Source organism: Caretta caretta, chromosome 25 (genome assembly GCF_965140235.1).
Source record: "Caretta caretta isolate rCarCar2 chromosome 25, rCarCar1.hap1, whole genome shotgun sequence".
NCBI lineage: Eukaryota > Metazoa > Chordata > Testudines > Cheloniidae > Caretta > Caretta caretta.
This window is the reverse complement of record NC_134230.1, coordinates 19,356,142-19,381,994: the sequence shown is the minus strand read 5'-3', so window position 1 is coordinate 19,381,994 and position 25,853 is coordinate 19,356,142. Positions and strand designations below refer to the sequence as shown.

Sequence of the window (25,853 nt, the reverse complement as noted above, 5' to 3'; positions counted from 1 at the left end):
TTTGGCCAGATGTGCATACATGTGTGTGAATGTGGCAGACTCCGAATGATTAATTTGTCTAATAACGGTAAAATCATATCAATCTCAAAGTGGTATCGAGGGATCTGGGCTGTATCTCTGTTGGAAGCTACGCTTCACCTGTGAAATGTTCTTAGCATCTCAAGTTGTGGGTCTTCAAAGTTCATATTAGATGGAGGGTCCCGAGTGTTTTCCCAGCATATGTCAACACTGACAGAGGTAGTGGTAGAGCTGAGTGATGCTTCAGAGGATGGAGCTCTAAAGGCCGTGTAAACAGATCCTGACTTGACTTGCATCTGCCTTGAGGACAAAACATTTGTGCTTATTCTGGCCCCCTGGTAAGCGCTCTCGGTGCTCAGCTGCAGTGGCCACTGGGGGGTCACTGTTATATGCATTTCCTGTTTGTCTGGGTAGCTAGCCAAAGTGCAATATTTCTTTTTTAAATACTGTACAGCAGCAGAAAATGGAGCTTTGCTGTTTCTGGTGGGTGACAGCTGGGTGGGGGGGCTGCTTTATGCCTGGAATTAAAAGGCAGTGCTGGAGTCCTGCCCAACTAAATCTCAGGGTGTGAGGTGATTAATAACCAAGTTGGGAGGCCCGGACTGTATGCAGTGTTCCCAGAGCAAGAGCTAACCAGCAGTGGCCAAAGGAAAATTCAGGCTGACTAGGATTTTGCTGCCAGTCAGACTAGGGAGCTGCCTCGCGGAAGTGCTGATGTCCCCGTTGCTGGAGCAGGTTGTGGGTAGATGGGGCAACGTGCAGGGGTCTAGTCTGTGCTGCAGGGAAACGGGGAGGTGGGGGCAGATGGACAGGGTGACCTGCACAGACTACAGCCGCTGCTTCAATGCCGCAGGCAGTGTGGGGGCGTCCCAGCAAAGACCCCAGGGTAGAGAGGTGAGAAGAGGGGCAGTGCTGGGGGTGGACGAGACAAGCACGGAGAAAGCGGATGGGAAAACTCAGGAAACCCAAAGACCAGTGCCGAAGCAATGGCGTGACTGGCAAGTGTCTGCAGCCGGGGAGGAGGGACCAATTCCAGGCCGCAGCACATGCTGAAAGTCCGCCGTAAAGCCATGCAGCTGGTGGTTCCCTTGTAATTGCTCACCCGCATCTGCCATGCAGATGTGCCAGTCCAGCAGCGGGAAGGGAATATTTCTGCCAGCGACGACAGACTCACTGAAGCCCAAGGGAGACTCAGGGGAGTGGCAAATAACCATTTCACAAAGCACAGGCCATGGTGAGAGCAAGTGGCTGGGAACGGAGACCCCAAGGGGCCTGTTCTCAGCTCTGGGCAAACCATTGCTGCTCTGTAAAATGAATACAAAGCTACTTCTGCCCTGGCCTCCCCTCACGGGAGAGTGAGTTTGTGAAGCCCCTGGACAGCTGCTCTGTTCTAAGTTTTCCCTGATAGTCTCCCCTAGAGCCGGACTCTGTAACCAGTTGCGTGTGAGCAAGTAGTAAACCTAGCACCTCAGCAAGGGCAGCAGCTCCACCTGCCTTCGCTAATTTCAGATCTGATGCGGATTCAACTCCAGCCCAACCATCACCCCTTCTCCAGGGATGAATCGCTTGAGCCATGAGGAGCGACAAGTTTCCTGCTGCGAATGTTCCCTTTCGTGTGGGGGAGGCTCGGCTGCATGTGCATCTGTGCGCCACTGGAGAGCCAGGTGTTGAAGGACGAGCACTCAGTGGGTCCATCCTGTGCTGCTGAGAGAGGGAATATGCTGCTTCATCGCCTCTGTAAATCAAAACCAGTCCAGTTTCCTACCCCAGGAGTGGGCCAGTCTGCTCTCAGCATACAAGGGGGGATGCCTGAGGCGCTTTCTTCTGGCGAAGCAAGGTAAGTGCCTCCCTCCCAGCGCTTTGGGCGACTTGTCTTGGCAGCTGGCAGCATTGGAGTGTCACAGGGATCTCAGACAAGGGCCCAGCTGCATTCTGTTCCAGGGCTGCTTTTCTTAAAAAAAAGCTGAGCGTAACACTACTACCTTGAAACATCCTCTGGAGGGTGCTGTGGGATGGGCCAGGCCTGCCCCTAACCCCTTGGACAGTAGCAGACGTCACCCCTTTCCAAACAAAGTCTGATGTCTCTTTAATTCTTAATATAAATTAAGCAATATGAAGTAACCACAACTACCCCAGAGTGCTGAGATCAACAGACAGAAGCAGAGGCTGGCGACAGCTAAATCTTGATAGCGCAAATATTTCAAATGGGTGATGGAGGTTTCACTCTAAACTGCTCAGTAAGCTCCACAGCGGATCAAGTTTCAATATTATCAAAGCAAAAAGAGGAGAGAGAAAATAACAGTAAATACAATAAGGGAGGCTATTCCCATCCCTCCCCCGATCTGCTCTGAGACTTCGGGGAAGTCGCTTTCCCTCTCTCCGTGCCTCTGTTAGAGGACACAAAGAATAACAGAGAACAGCCCCACACGAAGCGAGTACTAACATAGCCACTTAAGAACTCTCTCACCCAATATAAACTCTGTGCACGCAAATACATGTATAACATCCACAAATCCCCATTTACCCCCCACCCCACCCCCCCCAATTCTCCCAGAGGTCGCTGGGGTTTAGAAACCATCTTGTTTACATAGTGTCAGCTCCTCAGCAGAACCACGTCTTCCAGATACAAAGCCCAGTCTTCCAGGGTTGGCTCAGGGGAGTTTCCCCTTTAGGAAGCAGAACACTTTGCACCCAGTACTGACATGGGCTTGGAGGGGGGCCTGGCAGGCAGCGTACCCCTAAGGCGTGACGGCCAGCTCAGCATGGATGACGCTGTTCCAGTATTTCTGTGACAGGTGCCTTTCCGGTTATCTGAAAGCTCTTTTCCCTTCAGTCACGTTTGGATGTTTGGACAAGACTAAATCATACACCCAGTAACTACTGGCGTGGTCCAGGCATGTAATTGAGACTCTTCAAAGTGAGGATTAAGGAGCATCCTCTGCGTTCCTTGGCTAGCAGGATGGTGGCTGCAGCACAGGGCCTCTTGGGGAGGGGTAACTGTGACCGAACTAAGCATGAGGAGCGGGAGAGTGTCCTAGGAACATCTCCACCCCTAACTTACGAGGCAGCAGAGGACGATGGATAATGAATGGAGCCACGCGTGATCTTCGCCAGCCGTGAAGCGAGAGGTCCCAACGTTACTGCTCTGTCAGAGAGGATTACGTGGGCATCCAGCCTGAGGAGGAGGTAAGGCCTGAGAGCAGCTGGGCTGGCCTGGTATGTCCCCCGCGTGCCAGTAGCAGGAGACGACTGCCAGGGTGCAGCTGGGAACCCAAGGGGAGGAATTGCGGGAACGTTTGCCTCAGCATTTGATTCTCTAACCGAGGCTGCTGCTTGTGACTCGGCGTGTTCCAAGCACTGCAGCCACCTGGGCCAGGTGCGGCGTGGGGGCCCAACTAGGCACCATTGCGACAGCCTGTTAGCTGTCGGAAGGCCCCCCATGCGCCAGAGCCGGCTGGCAGTGAATCCTAGAATCTCAGGGTGGGAAGGGACCTCAGGAGGTATCTAGTCCAACCCCCTGCTCAAAGCAGGGCCAATCCCCAATTTTTGCCCCAGATCCCTAAATGGCCCCCTCAAGGATTGAACTCACAACCCTGGGTTTAGCAGGCCAATGCTCAAACCACTGAGCAATTCCCTCCCCGAATCTTTTCAGTTCAGCCTGGCCTCGGCTGCTGGTTCTGTGACTGTGGCTTCTCAGCTTTTTCTGAAAGTCAGGATTTAAAGCGAGAGACCCAGGGCTGGTCTGCAGACTGGGGTTTCTTGGCCCTTCAAATGCCAGCTGCACAAGGGACTTGAGGAGCTGCCAGGCTCCACTTCCTGCTGAACACTGGGCCATGTATGCCAGTTGCCCGGCTGTGTGGCCATCAGGGGGAGGGTCGGTCTGTCTAGTATCTGACACCTGCTCAGTGTTGAAGAATCTGGTTGTGCAGCTCCCAGGCTGTGCGGGGGGAACGGGCTCTGGGAGGATGAAGTCACAGGGCTGGGCTGCGAGGACAGCGAGGTGTACAGCCATTGTTCTCGCTTGGCAGGAGTGCGCCCGGTGGCCAGGCCAGTCTCCACGCTGTGAGGGTCTCACTATTCTGCTGCAGCACAGCTGTTGTAGGACGTCCCGGGCCCGGAGGGACAGGCCACTTCTCCAGCAAGGTGGGGCAGGAGAATAGGACCTACTGGGCCCCACAAGCAATCTGGGTTCCCGCAGCATAAAGGCCTTGGTTGTCAAAGCAGGGGCCACTCCTATTCCCCAGGCCCATTCTCAGGGCCAGCGAGTGCTGGGCCTCGATACAATGGTGCTGGGGACACCCAGGCCCAGCGGGATCTGTGCTCTGCCCTTGCAGGGGGCCAGGCCTGAGCCTCTGTCCTGGGCCTCTCCATGCTGAGGCTGGTGGACGGGGCTTGGATTACACTGGCAGTCCCAGCAGGCAGGTCCCCGCAAGGGGATGTGGTGGCTGTGTAAAGCTCTGTGCCCAGCAGAGCAGCGTGCACAGGGGAAGGAGGGAGGGAGCAGACTGGCTCAACATGCCAGGCAAGTTTGGCTTTCAGGTGGGGCTGGGCCAATAACTGCTATGAAATATTTACTGTTGTTTCCTGTCCGGAGCATGGCCTGGGCAGCAGCTGCCTCGAGGGACTCCCTTGATCTTAGAAGTGCTCCAGATAAGGCAGTTGAGGGGTTTCGATAAACATCCTGCTTAGAAACAGACCCTTGCTCTCACTGCCTCTCTCCATCCCCCAACCACCCAGCTAGAGCGACTCCTAGCCAGTCCGTATAATGCTGTGGGAGGTTTAGTGCTACTGGAGAAGAGGGGACTCATTAGCCTGTGGCTGCTCATCGCTGAGATGGACCCCGGTGGTTCCCAGGGCTGCCTTCCCTCCTGAACCATGGCTCTGGCATGGCACCGGGAGTCCCTGGGCTAACCCAGCTATCAGGCCGTCGTGTGACTGGGGAACAGAAACACTGTCCTGGGCAGGGCCAGCTCCTGCTTCTCCTGCTGCCACCTGCACACGAGTGCTCAGCTGAGCGAGGTTCACAGCCTGGCACAGTGCCCTGCCTAGCCGCTGGGTGGTGACTCACTGAGGCACCAGTGCTTGGCCGCTGGTCTGTGCTGAGCACAGCATGGGCTGTGACTGCTCAGTAGCTGGTTAGCATGCTGGAAACAGCCTGGCCTAGGCTGGCTGCTCATTAACGTGCTCATCCTTGGGCTGCTGATAAGATCATAGAGCCTTGCCGGTGACTGAGGAAACACGGTGCTGGTCAGACAGGGCAGCTGGTTTGAAATGTTCACTGCTCCTTCCTGACGTCTGCAAACTGGTTTGTGCTGCTGAGCAGTTTAAATGTCCCCAGCCAAGCCCAGAATGTCCAGGGTCCTCTCCAGGCAATCACGCAAACCAAAGAAACCGACTCAAAGGGAAGCCGCAGCAGCTTTGGAGGCTCCTGGAACTGCGCTGTAGGACAGTTGTGCAAGTCAGGTCCAGTTTGCTTGGGGCTTTGTGTACAATCAGGCCTGGACATTAACATTGCACCAATTATGTGACCAGTCTGGCTAAGGGGAGGCACACGCCCAGCCATGGGAGCCTGTGCCCAGGAAATCCCGTGGCTGCCAGTGCCAAAGGCTGTCTGGTTCAAGCAGTGTTCAATCTTGAATGGTTAGTTCAGGGGGGTTTCTGCTCCCGTGAGCAAACAGCCCCTGAAGTGGATCTGCAGCTTCTGCGGAAGGATTGCAGCCCTTTCAGTCTAAGAGGTGCTGATGTGGTTACGGTTAGTTTCCCAGCTCCCAAGTGGATCCATGTGCAGATGCCAAACGAAGGAGCCGAAATCTCCAGCCAGGAAGGCGGGTCTGTGTTGCATGTGGCTGGGGGCCATGGGGCTAAGGCTTCCCCAGGTGTCCCCTCTGTAGCACTAGAAGCCGCACTCGACGGGGAGAGGGCAGAGCTGGGGGCAGGGCAGTGCTCAGTGCGGAATGGCAAGGAGGCCAGAGCAACCCACTGCAGTTTCTTGGTCTTTACTACACAGCAGCCAGGGCCCTTTGCTGAGCAAACGGATCCAGCCACGGAGGAGGCAGCTGGTGCCGTTTCCCCATGAGAGGCAGAGTTTGCTCTAAAGGTAGTGCAAGGCGGGGAAATGACTCGCGGACGCTTATGAAGGCTCCAGCACAAGGGCCCCTCAAAGAAAAATGCTATGCCCAGAGCTCAGATAACATCCCAGCGCCATGGGCAGGAAGCAGATGGAGACTCAGTGGTGCTGAAGCAGCAAAACCAATGTTGTTCTTGTTGTAAAGGCAGGAGGTGGCTGAGAACCAGAGCTCCGTTGCCTGGCAGTGTGAACAAAACAGGGGCTACACAAACAGCCATGAATGAAACCTTGAATGTTGAGCTTATTGGAGTCAAGTTGGACTTTGCCTGCCCCTTGAAAGCAGCCGCTGGTTTAAAGGGGAAGGAGACACTTCCTGCTCAGTAACAGCTGAGATTAGATAAGGAAAGGGAGGCAACCCTGCTGGGTTCTAGCCCCAGCTCTCCAGCTGTCTGGCTTTGTGAGCTGAGGCCTCAGTTTCCCCCTTTGTGAAACACCATTGGTACATGCCTGCCTGCACTGCTCAATGGCAGAGCCAACAGGTGCAGAGAGCTGCAGCCCTCATGTCACTGCGTTTCAAGCAGGCTCTCCCCCGGATGGAGCTGCTGGCTCCTCTCCCTACCTTGTGCCTGGCCCCCCAGCTGTGCCGCAGGCTCAGCAGGAGCGTAGGAGGAGACACAGTGTGAGTAAACGTTACGGGGAGAGGCACCCTGGTGCACAAGCGGGCAGCAGGAGCCCTAACAACTAGACTGTGGCTCAGGGGACGAGCTTGCAGAAACTGCATCTGCTCTACCTGCAAAGGGCAGCCCTTCCTCCCTTTCACACCAGGCTCTCTGCCTGCCATGGGGCTGGGCTCAGCCGGTGATGTTGACTTTTAGCTTGTCAGCCTGAAAACAAATGAAGGTTCAAACCCAAACGGCGCTTTTCCCCGACAGTCAGACACTGGATTGCACGTACAGTTTGCCTCCTGTGAGCAAGTTCTGGTGTTTCCAAACTTCAGCCCAAATCTTCATAGCAGGCTGCAGCTCCAGACTCAAATTGCTGGCGGCAGCAGGCCCCAGAGCTGACTCTGCTGCAGGAGACCAAGCGAGGGGAAACGAGAGAAGTTTCAGCCAAACAGTGCTGTTTTTAGACACTTCTGCACATGCAGCCAGCACAGCAGCTCCTTTGGGAGCTGGCTCCGGTTGCTGATGCAAACTAGAGTCCTGCAAGGAGCTGGGTTTTAACAGGAGCTGTCAGAGCTCCACCCAGCCCCAGGCTGTGCAGCTGGGATGGAAAGCTCAGCCTGTGGGAAGGGGCAGCCCTGGGCGGTGGGGTTCTACCCCTGCTACTTCGGCGCTCTGACATTGAGCGAGGCCCTGCCGCAGAGGTGCTTGTTCTTGGGAGAAAGGCTTTGTCACAAGCACTGGTACGTGCTGCTCACAGTTGGCTAATACGTTTTGCTCGCATTCCATGCCAGGGGTTGGGCTCGAGCATTCCTACAGCTGTCTGCAATGGTGGTTTGGACCCTGGTCAGGTCCACGGTGTAGCCGAGGGCCGGCTGTCCCTGGAAAGAGCCTCCCAGCTGGTGCCACCTCCAGCAGCCAGGGCAGCCTTTTTGTTCCCTCCTCCATTGCAGGCCAACTGGAGTGCCCCAGGGGCACCCGTGATACAGGAATGGCCTGAGATCATATGAAGCCCGTTCAAGGCAATCACTCGTCTTGAATGCAGACAGACATTTTAAAAGGAACCAGAAGCGATTTTGGCAGGGCACTGAGCAGCCATGTTCGCACAGCTCCTAAATGCTGTATTTCCTTCTAGTGCCCGGGAGTGTGGCACTGCAATAGAGAAGCATTAGCTCTTAGCACGTCTCCTCCCTCCCCTCTGCCCAGCCAGCAGAAAAGGCACTATGTGTGAAAGGCAGGTAATAGCTTCTCTCGCATGTAGGAGGGAGAGAGCTTTTCCCCTGAGTCCATCAGAGAAGGAAGATGAATGTGTGACCTGTCCATGCCAGGACATGCTGTGGGTGCCAGTCCCATCAGCACAAGGTTTGGACGGTGCAATTGCTCTAAGAACACCCTTCCCCTCTGCTGCTGCTAAACACCATCTATGGGGCCAGCTGGCGAGTGTGAGAGAAGAACCCTACTTAGGCAACAAGCTCAAGAGGCAGTGGGTTTTATTAGGGTTTATTGAAGCAGCTCCGGGCTGCTGTATAAAAAACATTGTACAGAACCAGCTCACGGGCTGTCGACAAAGTGTTAAGACATTTCATGCACTTGTCACTGGTGCTGCAACAGAACCCAGAGGCCAGCTGCTCCTGGTTAGGAATCTTGCTCTGTCCCTGCCAGTGAACAATAGTTCCATCAGAAATACTGGTTTGCTCACTCGCAGTTGTGAAACAGCCACCTGCCTCCCGAAGTGCTGCAGATCCTGGTGACGGCATGCGTGACTGGCAGTGCAGGGGCAGCTGTGGGAAACACAAAGGGGTCCTCCCTTCTTAGGCTGATGCCTGCACTGAAAAAAGTGACAATGTCTGTAAAGGAAACAGACTACATCCCCGCAGCTCCTGCTGGGAGATCCCTTGCATGTAAGGGCAAGAATGGAAAATCTGTCCTTCCACACCGGCATCTCAAGGGAGAGCCGGGCAGCCAGCCTGGCTGGAGCTTTGCCCACCAAGCTCCCTTTAGAATCTATCCTAAGCCCTCCGAAACCGTTGTGACTTTGCAGCCAGTTATTTGACACCAAAGGGGACTGTCCTGCCCTGCACACCTGGTGCTGATGGGTTCCATGTCCATTGGATTGTGGGGCACCCCAATGATTGACAGGTTGTGCTCTACTGCCCAGGTCTTGCGTGCGGATTCTTGGTGAAGTGAGAAGCTGGTGAAGTGGAACATGAAACTCGCTGCTTCTGGTGAAACCTGTAACGCAGAAGGGGTTGTCGTGAGAACGCTAAGCAATGAAACCAGAACCATTTGCTGGGAACAGAAACTGAGGCAAGGTCAGGGCTTAATTTGTGCCAGGGCTTGCCAGGGCTGAGCCCCAGCACCTCAGGGCTTGCTGCATCAGTTATGAATGTAAAAAAAACATTGCTTAAGCTCCAGCACCTCTTTCATTACAAATTAAGCACTGGGAAAGGTGAGTCCACGCCCCTCAACCTGGCCTTCTGCAGCAAGCCTGCCTGCATCCAAAAAGGTATGTCCTGTAAGGCGCAGGATTTTACATCTGCATGCAGATGCGGTCGCCCCTTCTCAGAAAAGATAGATTGGAATTGGAGAAGGTTCAGAAAAGGGCAACAAAAATGATCAGGGGTATAGAATGGCTTCCGTATGAGGAGAGATTAATAAAACTTGGGACTTTTCAGCTTGGAAAAGAGCCGACTAAGAGGGATATGACAAAGGTCTATAAAATCACAAATGGTATAGAGAAAGTAAATAAGGAAGTGTTATTTACTCCTTCTCATAATACAAGAACAAGGGGCCACCAAATGAAATTAATAGGTAGCAGGTTTAAAACAAATACAAGAAAGTATATTTTCATGCAACGCACTGTCAACCTCTGGAACTCCTTGCCAGAGGGTGTTGTGAAGGCCAGTACTATAACAGGGTTCAAAAGGGAGCTAGATAGATTCATGGAGGATAGGTCCATCAATGGCTATTAGCCAGGATGGGCAGGGATGGTGACCCTAGCTTCTGTTTGCCAGAAGCTGGGATTGGGTGACAGGCCATGGATCACTTGATGATAACCTGCCTGTTCATTCCTTCTGGGGCATCTGCCATTGGCCACTGTCAGAGGACAGGACACTGGGCTTGACAGACGTTTGGTCTGACCCAGTATGGCCATTCTTATGTACAGGGAATATTTGGCTGTATTTAACAAACTCATCCAGACACAGGATCACGGGTAAGAGAAGCAGAATGAAAGGCCTCGCGATTTGTCCCACTTCGGCACCAACTCCACTGAGAGAGAGTCCAGAGAGGGTTAATTCCTGTTACAACTTTTTTTAAATTAATAGCTCCTGCAGCAGGAGGTAAGTGGCATGAATGGGACCAGCGGATAATTAGAAGGAAGAGACCCTGTGTTTATATGTAGGCAGGGCTTGTCTTACAAATGCAATTACAAGCCATACTGGGACTAAATCCCAGCTGTAATCTTCGCCTAGCACCGGCTCTCCTATCCCCACAAGTGACTGCTATTTGAGTGTCCCTGGCAGACTGATCCTGGCACCGTGAGGAGTCTGTGCTAAAACAAACCACTCTGTTATTTATGGCAACCAGCTCTATCTTTGGGCTCCTGCCGTTTGCTGCAGGCAGACTTGGAGTTGCCCCATGATAATGTAGTGATCAGCAAGCCGGGCTGTCCCATACTGTGGACATCAAATCCCATCTGCCAACAGCATTCCCCAAAGGTTTCACATAGGATAGGACTCTGGGGAAGTGCTGAGATGCCAGATGGAGCATTCTCCCCATCCAGTTATGTATACAGCCCTCCTCTCTCTAATACCCTACGGCCTAGAGGGACTCTTCCTTCTTCACTGGTTGCGGTCTTCCATGTCACCTGCAAATGCAGTCTGAAAGCTGGGGTTTGACTGCGAGGCTGCTGGGTAGAGAACTTGAGCCAGGACAGAGCTCCCTCTCCCAGCAGGCAGCCCTCGCTAGAGAAGCCATGCCAACATCTCTCAGCCTGGAAGGTTAACCTGTCTGCTTCTGTGCCCTGCTGGAGCAGGGAGGTCCCAGGGGGTTAGTGTGAAGGGTAAGGACTTACCGTTCCAGTCCTGGAGCGAGGCTCAGGCAGACAGGTATTTCCAAGTGCTGACGAAGGCGGTGGGGATGAGGGAGTAGGGCACCGTAGAGACACTGCTCCAGGTGTCGGAGGAGGGGTCGTAGCAGTCCAGAGTTTTGCAGCGCTGGGCCCCACAATAGCCCCCTACCACATAGAGCCTGTTTCCAGATGTGACAGCGCGACAGCTGATGCGTTTAGCAGTCACGTCACCGAATTTGGACCACTGGTAGGTGTCGCTGTGGAAGCGGTACGCGGAGCTGGCCGAGAACTCTGTGTCTCCCCCAATCACGATCACGTGGTTGCCCACTACGGCGGCAGCCGTGTAGCGCCAGGGCTGGGGACAGCTGGCAGGCACCGTCCAGCGGTTCTGGCCAGGGTCGAAGCACTGCACTTTGGGCAGCTTCTCCTGGTTCACGCTGGTGCCACCAAAGACAAACAGCTTCATTTTGGCCCCCACCACAGCAGCGTTGCTCACGCCCTCCCGGAGAGGGGCTACCAGGGACCACTTGTCCGACTGGGGGTCATAGTGTTCGACCTGCTTGAGAGAGACGGAGGGCGAAGCTGGGAAGGAGCTGCTCACTGCTGTGTGGCCTCCGACCACATAGAGACAGTGGTCCAGCTCAGCAGAGCCATGGCCAAACCGGGCCACCAGCATGGGCGTGGCTTTTGCCCACTCATCGTGGAGAGTGTCATAAACCCAGACGTCTTTGGAGGCGCTGTTCTCGGAACCCTTACCGCCAGTGACGTACACTTTGCAGCCGAGGGCACAAGCGCTGCACTCCTTGCGCGGGCTTGGGATGTCGGTGCGGGGGATTATCTCACTGGTTTGACGGTCAACCACGTAGATTTTGTCACACACGAATGTCTGGCCCCCGAGCAGCAGCAGGGCCTGGCTGACCTTCCGAGGCTGGGCACAGAAACCCGTCACCAGCCCATCATTCTGAAGGATCTTCATCTTGCAGCGAACGGCGTCGGCCACGATCTCCCCTCCCAGCTTGTGGCTGGTCACCAGTTCCTCGGCGGCCACCTGGTTCCGCAGGTAAGATTCTGGCAGGAGGGCCAGACGGACTGAGCGCAACAGCTCTGGCAAGTCCCCGTGCCGCTGCGGCAAGTCATACCGGATCCAGCCGATGACAGCCTCATACACCAGGCTCTCGTCCTCCACCTCCAGCTCCTCACTCTCCACCAGCTCCAGCAGCTTGTCTTTGGGCAGCTGCAGGAAGTCGTCGGTCTGGTAGAGAGACGTGAAGTTGGCCAGCGCCATCCTCCAGGACAGCTCCAAGAGCCTCTCACAGCAGTGGGCGTATGACAGCAGCAGCATGTTCAGGCAGTTGGCTGGGTGCAGGTTTTTCTCCAGAAAGTCGGCCGAGGCTTCGCGGATGTCCTGGAACTGCAGCATGTCCCCAGCCTCCAGCAGGGACTCCGCGTTCTCTTCGTTGATCAGCACCCGAGCCGAGTAGATGTAGTCCAGCAGCAGCTCCAGGACCTCTGGGTGCAGGGAATTGTGGAAGTTGACTTCCGTATCTTTGCTTTCCTTCAGCCCGCCGTTGAACATGGCATCGAAGTACCGACTGCAGGAGGCCAGCACAGCCCGGTGGCAGTGGAAGGCTTGGTTCCCCGCCCGCAGCACCACGTCGGTGAAGAGATGCCGCTTACGCAGCAGGTTGAGCTGGGTCAGGAGGCTGTCGGCATGGCCCGGCTTGTGGAAGAGCTGGATGTTCATGGAGCCGGAGCTGGAGCGGGACTTCCGGTTCTCGTGATTGCTGACGGACATGGTCGCAAAGCTAGTCTGAAAGGAAAACAGCCGTGACCCTGGGCTCCAGTAAGAAAATCCCCACCTGTTTCTCTCCTGCCTCCCCCAGGCGGCTCTCCAGCGGGCTCACACTCCTGCAACTAAGTGCCACTCCACCCATGTCAGCCCCTGGAGAACACAGGAGAGAGCAGCTCTGGCAGCATGGGCCCTGGAGCGAAAGCGCTAGGCTGTGCTGAGAAGCTGGGTTCAGTGAAGTAGCCCAAGTCCCAAGATGAGAAGAAAGTGAATCAAAGGGGGGGGAGTTACAAGGAAACTGTCATCGCAGCCACTGTGCAAGCTGGCCAAGGGCCCAAGGGCTGAGTTTAGCGTGAACTCGACTAGGGGCTGCAGGGCCCGAAGGTCGTGTTGGTAAAGTTCCAGCTACGCCCTGTGCAACTCGAGAAAAGGCCCTGAGAGGAAAACTACACAACCTCAGGCAGCCCCGTCTCGCTCCCCACCCACCGCGGGCAGCAGGCTGTCCCGTTCCAGTCTCCTCCTTCCCCCCAAAACTAGAACAGACCCCCCGCCCCGTAACTCCGGGCCTCCCAGGAGACGGGCGTGGGGGGCGAAGGGTGGGCGGGCAGCGGCTGCCCGACTGCAGTGGCCCGGGGCGTGGAACAGGCCCCGGGGGCCGGCGCGAGGCACGAAGCGAAACCGCCTCTCCCCGGTGAGTCACGGCCCCGGGGCGCCCCTGCCTGCGAGCGGCACCGCGCCCATGCCACTTCCCGGGCAGAGCCGCGCCCTGCCCGCCGGGGAGCAGCCCCGAGAGACCGGGGGGGCCCGGCGCTGCCAAAGGGGGGGCCCGGCTGGGAGGGGGGGGCCCGGCTGGGGGGGGGGGGGGATCGGCGCTGCTAAGGGGGGGGCCGGCTGGGGGGGGGGCTCGGCCCCGGTAAGTGGGGGGCCGGCTGGGGGGGGCGCCCGGCGCTGCTAAGGGGGGGCCCGGCTGGGGGGGGGGGGGCTCGGCGCTGCTAAGGGGGGGGCCCGGCTGGGGGGGGGCAGCCCGGCTGGGGCAGTCAAAGCAACCGGCCCCTTCCGTACGGCGCGTTCCGCGCGGGGCCGCACAGAGCCCGGGCTGCAGGGCGCGGCGCGGCGGGGGCAGAGGCCGGGCGGGGGGCGGCGCGGGGGCGGGCGCCGGGCCCGGTTCTGCCCTCTGAGCGGGCGCCGCGTGCAGGCCCGAGCCCCGCGGGGGACCCCAGGCCGGGCCCCCCAGGCCGGGCCCCCCGCGCCGGGCGCAGCGGCCGGCCCAGCCGTGGGGGCAGCGGACGGAGCCAGGTCCCTGCCGGACCCGCGCAGGGCCCTGCTCCCCCCTCCCCCCGCACTCACCGGCGGCCCGGGACGCGCCGCTGCGCCCCTCACCCGCGCTCCGCGACTCTGGGCCGCCGCCGCTCGCCCCGCGTCCTTCCCGAGCCGCCCGCCCCGCCCCCTCATTGAGATGCAGCGCCCTGAGCCAATCGGCGCCCGACACCCTGCGCGGCCTCGCCGCGGCGCATGCGCGCTCCCACGGCCGGCGCGGGGGGGCTGCGCGTCGGGCCCGGCCCAGCAGAGAACTCGGGCGTCCGGCTCCAGCCCGGCGCCCCCGGCCTGGGCGCGGCCCCCGGCTGCCTGGCGCCTGTGGGGCAGGGCTGCCGTGGGGCGCCGTGGGCGGAGCGCCCGGCTCGGGCCCCCCGCCCCCCTGCGGCCCCCCCGCCGGCCTGTCTGGGGCGCCCGGCACCTGCCCCTCCCATGCGGGCCCCGCCTTGCTCCACGTCCCCCCGCGGCACCATGTAGCCCGGAGGCTGGAGCCCTGCCAAGCCGCGCACGGCCGCTCCAGTTCAGCCTCAGCGACCCTGCACCCCGGAGCCCGGCCGCCGGGCCCCCGCCAGAGGCCTTGGCGCTGGGGACCAGGGAGGGGGGTGCCGGGGGGGGGGGGTTGAGCGCTGGGGACCGGGGGGGGGGTGCTGGGGAGGGGGGGCGTTGAGCGCTGGGGACCGGGGAGGGGGGTGCCGGGGGGGGGCGTTGAGCGCTGGAGACCGGGGAGGGGGTTGCCGGGGGGGGCGTTGAGCGCTGGGGACCGGGGAGGGGGGGGCGTTGAGCGCTGGAGACCGGGGAGGGGGGTGCCGGGGGGGGGGGGTTGAGCGCTGGGGACCGGGGAGGGGGGTGTCGGGGGGGGCGTTGAGTGCTGGGGACCGGGGAGGGGGGTGCCGGGGGGGGGTTGAGCGCTGGGGACCGGGGGGGGGGTGCTGGGGAGGGGGGGCGTTGAGCGCTGGGGACCGGGGAGGGGGGTGTCGGGGGGGGCGTTGAGCGCTGGGGACCGGGGAGGGGGGGGCGTTGAGCGCTGGAGACCGGGGAGGGGGGTGCTGGGGGGGGGGGTTGAGCGCTGGAGAAGGAGCCCAAGCTGCAGCGTCTACACGCCTGTCCATTCCTGCCGTAGCCTGAGCCACGTCCACAGACCCAGGCGCTGGGGCGCGCTGCTGCCAGGCTCCCCCTTCGCCTTGTCCATGTGCCCGAAGAGCGGAGGCTGCCAGCAGGCCTGACGTGGGCGCTTTGCTGCTACCGGAGCGTACCTGTTATGGGCGGAGTCGGGACAGGCAGCCTTGGTGCGAAACTGCACCACGCCCAGCCCGTTTGGAAGTGCAACGCTGCCTTATGTCCGAAGGAACAAACACATAACCGGCTCCGCGCCTGGAAAGAGCGGGCGGGGGCCTCATTACACTCACCTCCCCTTTGGGAAGTACTTTGAGGTCCACCGTTGGAAAGCACTGCGTCTCCACAGTACTAACAGAGAAGGGGAAGGGCATTTGCCACATCAGGGCTCACCAACCCTGGCCTTGAAGACCGTATCTGAAAGCTGCATGGCCTCTGAACCTCTCCACTTGCAGTTTCAGAGCAGGATGTTGTTATGTTTCCTATGTGTGGAGTGTTATTGATAGAGCTGGCCCTCAGTGAGCAGAAACGTTCACTGGGTCTCACTGATAAAGGGCCATAAACACAGTAGCCATGGGTCTGAGCCATCACTCTCAGTCACACAATATAAAGCTCAGAGTGGCTGATTGGAGCCCTTCCAGCTCATAGCTTGCTGACAGCAGGGCCGTGGCTAACGAATCAGTTAAAACTCCCATTGCAGAGCAAACATGCTTTCCTGTAATGTGGTAGAACAGGGACTGAATGGGAACAAAGGCCCAGCGGCTGCTGCAGAAGGGGAAAATGTATTACTCTTTCTCAGACTCGTTCTATGGTGGAGAGAGACGTTCACCAGTCAGTGACTCTGCCTTCAAATCACTTGTGGGGACGTTTGGTGTGCAAATAAGAGCAGTTGAGCTGGAGCAAGTGCAGGGCTGAACAATCTCTGCAACAAGCAACAGCTGCCTAACCAGTAAGTGATAAATAGTTAAAGGAAGCATTACTTTATGGTAAATTGTAACCATTCTAGAAAGTGGTCATAGCTGGGGCCAGAACTAATTCAGAAAGTAGCCTTTACCATTTCAGAACTGGTCCATGATATTAGGACTCCAGTTACAGACACCTAAACTGGTTTAAACCATGCTTAATCTGCATTAAGATAATGCACCTCTTTCCCCTTGGCTCAGTGCTATAGTATCTGTGCTGTTGCCCACTGCTGGACACAAGAAGCATGTGTATAAGAAAGCAGCAGTAAAACATTCTCATGTGGTGAGAAGTGGCCAATCTGATAGTAGCAGTAAAGCGCTGATGTGTTTAAGCATGGTTACTGCAGCCAAGTACAGGGGATGCCACTTGCCCTCCCACTTCAAGGGAACAACACTAGCCCAGAAGCAGGGTTACTCAGGTCATCCATCCAGTTGGAGTGCACTGGAAGGTCTGATGCAGATGATGCAGGCAGGGAAGAAAAGACAAGGTTCTTGTGCTTCTCTTGCTGATGCTCGGCAATTTGGTGTCTTGACCAGATGCTTTGTTTCCTGTCAGTGACAGCAAGTGCTGAGCTAAGTCCAGCAACATGCTTCCTCTGTGCCAATCCCCACATGGCAGCAGGATGAGCCAGGCAAGCAATCATGCAGAAAATAAGGTGAACTCAGAGGCGAACTTCCCAGAAGGCTGGTATGTGATAGAGTTTAAGTCCAGAAAGAACCATTAGACAGCTCACCTAATCTGCTCTCCTGGATATTATAGCCCATTAATTTCACCTAGTTACCCTGTACTGAGCTGTAACTTGTTTGGCTAAATCATAACTTTCAGAAAGGCAGCCAGTGTTGATTTGAAGAGAACTAGAGCTGGAGAACCCACCTCTGCCCTTGGTAGCTTGTTCCAATGGTTAATCATGCTCACTGTTAAAAATTTGTTCCTTATTCCAATTTGTCTGGCCTTAGCGTCTAACCATTGGTTCTTGTTCTGACTTGCTCCACTAGAGACACTTTAGTGTCTGGTATTTTCTCCCGGTGAAATACTTAGACACTGTAATCAAGTCACCTCTCAATCTTCATTTTGATAAGCTAAACAAATTGAATTCTTTAAGTCTTTCTCTATAATTTTCTTGAGCATTTTCTCCAGAAAGCAGTCCATTCTGCGAGTATGACCTGCCTTCCTTTTTTGGAGATGCAGAACTTTGCATTGGGCTATATTAAAATGCATTTTGTGTGGCTAAGCCAAATTTACCAAGCGATCCAGCCAGATCACTCCATGTGACTACCCTGTTCTCATCATTAGTAATCAGTCTGCCAATCTTTGGGTCATCTGCAAATTTTGTCAGCAGTGATTTATCTTCATCTGGAAGTAAATATAACAACTGTTGAATAGCTTTGGGCTTAGCGCCAATCCCTGCTGTTTCCCACTAAAAACACCCCCAGTTGATGATGATTCCTCACTGACAACTACTCTGAGATCTGTCAGCCAGTTCTTAATACATTTAATGTGTGCTTTATTGATACTGTATGTTAATGTTCTACGTGGGAGATTAAGCACCTCTCGGAACAAGCAGGTGAGCAGCACAGCCCAAGCAATATATCTCCAAGACATCAGCATGGAGGCCATGAAAAAATCCCCTGTGATGGAAGGTTAGGTAAGGAACAGTCTGTGCCTGTCCTTGGGCAGGTTTAGCTAACACAGTACAGCTTCAGCCATAATATATTCTGCTGTTTCAGAGCAGCTTGGAACCAGCAAAAGCCAGATAAGAAGAGTTTCTCTCTAGCTCTGAACAGTAATGATCAAATCCTCAGACTATGCTCTGTAGTGTTCACTTCCTTTATTTACTGGCACTGCCAGAGAAATAATTGTAAATATGACCTTTGGTGCAAACTCTGATCTTAGCATTCAGTCAATTGATCCATTACAAGGATATGAAATATGTATTTAATTATTTTCTTAAGAAAGTTTGTTGATTGGGGTGGAGCCTGACAGAAGAGCACCCACTGGAGAACTCCGTAGCGTGGCTGATGTTCCAGGTGACAGCATCTGAAAGTACACTGGACTTGACCAGTACAGGCAAAAGGTTTTCATTGCTAACATAAAGGGCTACCTAAGATACTGATAACTAGCTCTTCACCATATCACATGTGGCCTGAACAATAGAGACTGCCATGAAAACAGACCCTTTTAAACATCTGCTTCTGTTTTGTAGTGAGCAGCTCTGACCTGGGGGCCTAGGGCCAGGATATTTGACAGGAGAAACAACATCTCCATAGACCGAAGACAAGCAAAACCCACTTCAGATCAGATGTCCCTGGCTGTGGCTGCACTGGCCAAGGCAATTTGGAAACTGACAGGTACTTGGCATGTTCTTTTACAGCTCCTGGCATCTCTCAGGAATGCTTAAATAAGATCAGAGCAAGAGGATGCGTTTGTGGAGTACTCTCCTCTGAGTTTCACAAGTCATAATTGTGTCCATTTCCCCACCCCACAATGAGTTCCCAGACTTGTCTCATGTTCAAGACAACAAGGGAGGTGACATCCCCACCTTTTGGGGCTGTGGGGACAAAATGAAAGAAGTCACTTGCTGTCCCTGATTTAATTTCTCCCATCTTTTGGAAATCCTCAAAGTCAGTCTCTCTTAATGATGATCACCATTTCATTTGCCCTCCTATTACTGAGCATATCAATCAGAGCTGAGATCTCTCCCTATACAGAGGACACAGTTAAGATTCCTGCCCTGATGAGGAAGAGCTAAAAACACATTAACCCTAACTAATAACATTACAGAGACTTTCTGATCACATTCTAATTACATGCTGCACTGATCCGTAACTGGAAGCATTCATACTTTACCCACAAAAAACTTAGCCTCCTGAAGCTGACTCCATGGTTCACACAGCCCCAGAACCTGCCCCTACAGATGTTGGTAGACACCAATCAGGGAAGATATGGTCCCCATGAGACCCACTAGCCATGGAGGAAACTGTCCAGCCCAAAGAAATCCTGGAGGCAGCCAGTGGACAGCATTGGAGAGATCTGCCATACTGCTGAGGATGCTCAAGACTTCAGATTTCACTTGGGTGTCCATTTCCTTTTGACTCTGCTCCAAGGATTCACTGTGGGGAGAAAAAGGCAGAAATGTATCCATCCTCCAGTCTGCCACTAGGGACTCTGGCAGAGTCACATGGCTGAAATACGCATGATGTGTGCAGTGACTTTCAGAGAGGAAAAGTATCAGAACAAATGATTCAAGCATGGACAGGAGGATGTATTTACATCTGTAAATCTATCAGTGGCTATTCCTTGCACCATCTGCCCAATAGACTCAAAATTATTGCAACAAATCCTAGAAGTTCTCTGCTGAACAGCAGTTCAAATGCCCTGTTCTTTTCTCTGAAAATTCGATATCCGCTTGGAGTAGTATTCTCCTGCCTGTACCACTGAATCACAATGATATCCATTACCTCTCCCCCACCTCACCTCTGGAAGGTGAACATCCTCTCTTTCATCGCAAGGACACCTGCTTTTGGTCCTATATCTTACTAACCTCAAAGGCATAGCATTACTTAACAGAGCATCAGATATGTCACAAGGGGATTAATTCCAGCTCATTTGGTATCTACAGCAATAGCTGTGCCCCTTCTCCTGATCCACATTTACATTTGGGAAGCCAGTGAGACCAGATAATAGAAGAAGGATTTAGGAAACACTAATGTGTATTGTGCAAAATTATAAAGTAGACACAGAGGCTGAGAAGCATCTTGTCAGGAAATGTTAACTGATCAATTATCAGTAACCAAGTTTCTGTATATAGGCGTTGTCATTTGAGATTGATAAGTAATAATTAGTGTCACCTTGGGTGAGCTACCTCAGGTGATAAGGAGTATGTGTTAAAATGACTATATTACATAGGACAGATATCATACCCAGTGCAATTTCTCAGCTTCCTTCTTAGCTGAAACAGAATTCTGAGAGACCTGAAAACAAGAGAGAGATGACAATAAGAGTCCAAGCTGTCTGTGACCAAGAGAGACTCCATCATCCGCTGAATGCTAAGGGTCCAGCTTAATAAGAACCACCAAATGTCAGCACTAGTCTTTGCCATGGGTAGAAGCATCCTTGTTATAACAAGTTTTATTGCCTACAGGCATGGAAAAGCACTGTTCTACAACCATGATAAGCTACAGGGGTTTAGCCTTGGGCTAGATCAAAAGCAACATGGAGCTCTCCCTCTCAAGAGCTCAATTTCTTTCTTGCCAGTCTGATCAAAACTAAATTCTAAGCTTGGTACAAATTTTTCTAGATTTACCTGAACTTTGGGCTTCTAAATAATGTAAGGAATATGGAATAAAAAGGCCAGGGACAATTAACTGTCCTTAGTGGAGATTTTTTTTAAAATACCATCTATCATGCAGCAAAAACAATTGCTGGCGCCCTATCGGGGAGAGAAGGTTCTGATGTCCTTCATAGCTGTAACGTTGCTTGCAGCTAATTTTCCAGAGGAAGTTTGTCTGAATCTGCCACCAAAGCTTCTACATGGAGCAAGCAGCTGGAGTAACATTCAAGCTACTCAATCTAGCTGGAGTAAAATATGCCCTTTTAAAATCGTATGGATTAATGTAGCTCCCATCTTAGATCAGGGTTTACTGCTGGGTAAGTAATAGGACTTCAGCCCCTAACTATAACTCAGAGAATTCTTCCTTCTCCATGTGGGAAGGAGAATAATGTGGAAAGTTTGATTTTACTAATGCATAAGAACATAATTACAGCCATACTATGTCAGATCAATGGGCCGTCTTGCCCAGTATTCTGTCCTTTGCCAGTGGCTTGGTGCTGGACACTCCAGGAGTGAATGGAAAAAGGCAATTTATCAAGTGATCCATCCCTGTCAGCCACGCCCATCTTCTAGCAGTCAGAGGTTTAGGGACACTCAGAGCATGGGGTTGTATCCCTGACCATCTTGGCTAATAGCCACTAATAGACCATACTCCATGATTTTATCTAATTATTTTTTGAACCTAGTTATACTTTTTGCCTTCACAGCATCCCCTGGCAACACATTCCACAGGTTGACTGTGCACTGCGTAGGCTCGCCAGCCCTCCAGGATTGTCCTGGAGTCTTCAGGAATTAAAGATTAATCTTTAATTAAAAATTGTCATGTGATGAAACTTCCAGGAATATGTCCAACCAAAATTGGCAACCCTAGCATTGCAGGAAGAAGTACTTCAGGCTGTTTGTTTTAAACCAGCAGCTTATTAATTTCACTGAAGGTGACCCCGTTTTGTGTGTTATGTGAAGCAGTAAATAACGCTTCCTTATTCACTTTTTCTACACCATTCATGATTTTATAGATATCTATCATATCCTCCCTTTGTTGTCTGTTTTCCAAGCTGAACAGTCTGTCTTTTTAATCTCTTCTCATATGGAAGCTGTTCCTTCATCATTTCTGTTGCCCATCTCTGAACTTTTTCTAATTCTAATATATATTTTTGGAGATGAGGTGGCCAGATCTATATACAGTATTCAAGGTGAAGCCATACTATGGATTTATTAAGTGGCATTATGATATTTTCTGTCTTATTATCTATCCCTTTCCTAATGGTTCCTAACATTCTGTTAGTCTTTTTGACTGCTGCCACACATTAAAGCAGATGTTTTCAGAGAATTATCCACAATGACTCCAAGAACACTTTCTTAAGTGGTAACAGCAGAAAGTTAACACTTAATGTGAAGACTAGAGGATTCACTTACTGCAGCAAGAAAAAAGGAAATGGGGCAAAACTATCTTGAGATAATTTTATAGTAGAGTCCAATTCAGTTTACAATTGAATCATATTTACCAGCTAAACATCTGGCTAACAGAAGGGAGGGGCTCTAACTTCAGGGTTCCCATGTTTTCCCACTTGGCTTTATTTGCTTGTGTTGGAAACTGAACTATTTTTCCCATTTGCTGTTTCACTAGATGGGATAAACAATGTAACGAGGAAACAGCTCACATAAAGGTGCCCTACAAACTGGGTGGGGCTGGAAGGATGTGTGTCCTTTAGGTGTCAGAAAAAAAGAAAACCATCTGAAAGGGTTTGTACTGTCAGAAGAAGAAGACGAAGAAGAAGAGATGCATTTCTGGTTATGTTTTTACTTTGGAAACAGCAGATGTGCGAGCTCAGTCTTCCTCAAAATAGCATATACAAGAACTGAATCTCTAGTGTAAAATAGAAGGTGAAGAAAACTTAAAATCTTCCAGGCCTCCACTCATATGGCAGTCAAAAAAAAGTGCATCAGTCCCATCTCCTTCCCACCATACTTTTGCGGGCCCCTTTTAAGGCAGAACTTTAGCTCAGACTGGGAAATTTTTATTTGCCTCTTCCCCTACATCAAGGAATACATTGAGAGGTGAGGAAGACATTTATTTTTTCATCCTAGTGGGTGGCTCAGGAGACTGTCTCTGGACTAGAAAAGTCTCATGATTAGCAAGATGGTAATAGTCACCACTAAAAATTTACCAATACCCTACAGGCTAGGAGGATTTCTAGCACTAAATTTTAGGATCACTCAGAATCCTCTTAGTTTCCAGAGTGTCTGTTACAAATAGCACAGCTTCCTTCTGAAGATGGATGCCAAGGCTTCGGATTCTGAGGAGTTAAAACTTCAGAAGAGTAACAACAAGGTTAGTAGATAATCCAAAACCACAGTGTTACCATTGCCCAGCCCCCAGGAACAGCCAGAGCCCCTCCTAAGATCTGTGGCCAGTAAGCCTTTCTGCTAGGCCCCAGAAGTGGAGATAGCGTTCCCCTCATACCCTTTTAAGAGCTGCATCTAGTGAACATTACCGTACAATGCCCAGGACTAGGGAGAGCACCCAGAAAGCTGTGCTTAATGTCCACCACTTGTGTGAGTTTGTGCGAATAACATCGGCATCGGCAGCCCATGCTACGTGCTCACAGGGGTAGTAGAGCTGATCAGCCAGGTTACTGAGGACAGAGAGCCAGCGGACAATGGCATCTTCTTCCTGTAGCACAGAGACAGGCAAGAACTTAATAGTGGCTGCTTTCTTGACACCACAGGTTAGTCTGTACACTGCACCTTGCAGCAGCATGGCTAATCCAGCTTCCTTGCAGCCCTAAGAACAAGCTTAGCTTCTTTCTGAGAACAGAGAATGAAAACAAGGCACATCACTAACATATCCTGTATTTTATATCCAGCATACGGCAATGAACTTGCAGTTTCTCATGAATATCCATCAAGCAGGGACTCTCAGCTGAGCCAGCAAGGGACATCTCTGCAGGAATCTCCACAAAAGCCAGCAAGGTTTTTGCTCTCACCCTATTTTGTTGTTTAAAAAAATACATTTCACAATGATGAAAAGTGAGGGAGCGAGAGCCCTGGAGGCTGCCATTCTGTTATTATTTATATTATGGACCCCACAGTGCTAGGCGCTGTACAGACAAAAGAAAAGTATGGACTTTGCCCCAAGGAACTTACAGTCTAAGAATATGAAAAAGAGACAATGGATAGAGACAGAAGTGGAGTAAAAGGAAATAATGAGACGCTATTGGTCAATATGATAGACTGTGGTCTCAGCACACCAGTGATCTAACTGCTGTCAAGTTTTTTGTAGGCATCGTGTCAGAGAAGAGTTTTAAGGGGAGATTTGAAGGTGGAGAATGAGGTAGCTTTAAGTTTACAGAGAGTTTCTTCCATGTGAGGGGCAACATGGGAGAAAACAGGAAGGTGTTTGTTTGAAAATGTAACAAGTGGGTGAGGAAGGCTGGCATTATAAGCCAACGGGAGGTAGAAGTCAACCTTTTGCTACTGAGAGATGATGGGTAGGGTAGAGATAGGCCTTGGAAGTGAAGGCTGGATTGGAACCAGAGACCTCCACAGCCCTTTAACAATCCCCTCAGGCAGCTAGGCCAGGGACCCACACTTCTGAAGTTGCTTGCACTTCTATAGCAGTTACAGGAGAAGCCTGTATTTGTCTTAAAATACAAAGAACGGTGAAGTTTATCAATACCATTTCTTGGAATGTGCTTAGTCCAAAATACATTTTAGTGAACAGAGTAGTTTGCAAGTTTGAGAAAGTGAGCCTAAGGACTAGCCTGTCTGTAACATTCACTTTGAAACTCCACTGTATCTTAGCAGAGCCATGGAAAACTGTAAAGATTTCTTAGCACGTGAGCTGCCAAGGGCAACAGGGCTCATGTCTTCCTGGGCGGTTGTACAGCACTTGGTGCACAGGGTCTGTTCCCAGTGGGGGACACCGCAATTCAAATAAAGAATACGAATGCTTCAGAGGAATATGTGGTAGCTGAGGCCTCTGAGCACAGGAGAGGTCATTAGACCTTAGCTAATGCTGCACAGCAGGCCCAAGCCTACACGGGGACCAGCTGTCTAGGTATCGATCTGGCCTCCGGCCCCCGCAGGCGCCTCCTCCTCAGTCAGCAGCGCGGGGAGAGGGCAGCATTTTGCAGGATTGGGCCCTTGGATGTCGCGCTGCACAGGGCACTCGGTCTCCCACAGCACAGAGCGCCCGGCCTGTCCCTGATCCCAGGGGAGAAGGGGGCAGGGACCCCCCTCGCCCATGCCTGGGGCAGAAAGGGGCTGGTTACCTTGGCACCCAGCCCGTACTGGCGGCTGTAGGCGAGCATGGCGAGATCATCGAAGAGGCGCAGCACCGTCCGGCAGTGGCTCAGCTGGGCTGACACAGCCAGGAGCCTCCTGCCCATCTCGGACTCCGTGGGGCTTTTCCGGGCCAGGACCCCCCCGGCCAGCTGGCAGCCATAGCACAGGGTCCGGATCTGGGGGGGAAGGGGGGTTAGAGAGCGCAGCCCCGGTACGGCCCACGTCTCCCCTCGGTAACCCGACCTCCCCCCCGTAAACCCTGCCGCCCCGGTGAGCGGGGCCCGGACCCCGCCACGCACCACTCGGTCGCGGCCGCGGTACGACTCCAGCGCCGAGACCAGGCTGCCGAGCGGGTCCGCAGCTGCCGCCATGGCAACACTTCCGGGTTACTAGCCGCCACGGGGCCGTACGTTAGCAGCGTGATGACGTTTGGGCGCTCCGGGCGTCCCCGGGATGGCGCGGTGCCTGCTGGGGGATCGCTGTCGCTATGGCGACCGTGCCCCGTCCCTGTGTGCGGTGGGGCGGGCTCTGTCTCTGGCTAGGCCGCAGCTCCCCTGCCAGGAGCGCCTGGGAGGCAGCTGGGAATGGCTGGGGCCTGGGCGGGCGGGGCCTGGCCCGCGGGCTGTGGGTCCCCGGCCCCCCTGTGACACCCATGTCCCCTCTCAGGCGGGTGGTGCGAGTTCCCCGGCGCCTCGCGGCACCAGCCCCTGTGGTGGTTCCGCTCGAGCGCCCCGAGCTGTTACCAGCTTCCCGATGCTGCTGGTGCCGCCGGCCTGTCTCAAGGGCGCTCGCTCCCCCCTTCGTCAGGAGGGGTCTTGTTCACAGCCGGGGGGCAGGCGGCGTGGGCGGGGGCCGCTGTGCTCGCTGCACCCCAGGGCAGAGCGAAGTCCTTCCCGGCCGGCCGCAGTGCCAGCTTTGCCAGCCTACATCCTGCGAAGGAGCGACCATCCTTCCTCCGTGTTACTGCCGAGACTGGCTGGCAGCGCCCTTGCATGGGCAGCGGCCCAGGTGGCTGAGGATTTGTCCTCCCTGTTGACCTGGGCCTGAAAGTCTCCATATCCTTTTCCCAGTCTGTGAAGAACCGGGAGAGTGAGACATGGACTAGCAACTTCTTGAGAGCGTGTGAGAAACCGCTGGGTTGTGTACATGTGATGTACTGTAGCTCACGAAAGCTCATGCTCAAATAAATTGGTTAGTCTCTAAGGTGCCACCAGTCCTCCTTTTCTTTTTACATGTGA

General features: G+C 53.7%; 2 protein-coding genes across 15 annotated transcripts in view; one reads left to right on the top strand and one right to left on the bottom strand.

The window, feature by feature from the left end:
* Positions 1-8,231: 8,231 nt before the first annotated feature.
* Positions 8,232-25,040, bottom strand: PEX11G (peroxisomal biogenesis factor 11 gamma). 6 transcript variants are annotated; one of them, XM_048830563.2, is made up of 5 exons: positions 24,915-25,039; positions 24,603-24,791; positions 22,824-23,002; positions 19,919-19,969; positions 17,812-19,108 (listed from the first exon to the last, which is right to left on the bottom strand). In XM_048830563.2, the coding sequence occupies exons 1-5, from the start codon at positions 24,984-24,986 to the stop codon at positions 18,907-18,909; spliced, it is 693 nt and encodes a 230-aa protein (XP_048686520.1). In that variant the 5' UTR covers positions 24,987-25,039; the 3' UTR covers positions 17,812-18,906. The 6 variants fall into 6 exon arrangements, 5 of the variants coding, with proteins under 5 accessions (XP_048686521.1, XP_048686517.2, XP_048686515.2 ...); XR_012666090.1 differs by lacking the exons at positions 17,812-19,108; positions 19,919-19,969; positions 22,824-23,002; positions 24,603-24,791; positions 24,915-25,039 and adding exons at positions 8,232-8,575; positions 8,831-8,979; positions 10,823-12,629; positions 15,329-15,512; XM_048830564.2 differs by lacking the exons at positions 17,812-19,108; positions 19,919-19,969; positions 22,824-23,002 and adding exons at positions 8,232-8,979; positions 10,823-12,629 and having other exon boundaries at positions 24,915-25,040.
* Positions 15,555-25,853, top strand: part of SAXO5 (stabilizer of axonemal microtubules 5) — a 22,836-nt gene continuing 12,537 nt past the window's right edge. For 7 of the 9 annotated variants that reach the window (XM_048830573.2, XM_048830570.2, XM_048830571.2 and 4 more), the window contains exon 1: positions 25,095-25,806. The gene's annotated coding sequence lies outside the window, so the exon portion shown is untranslated. Of the gene's footprint in view, positions 15,985-23,237; positions 23,302-25,094; positions 25,807-25,853 lie in introns of those variants that run through there. The other 2 variants (XM_075123233.1, XM_075123234.1) reach the window with 2 other exon arrangements.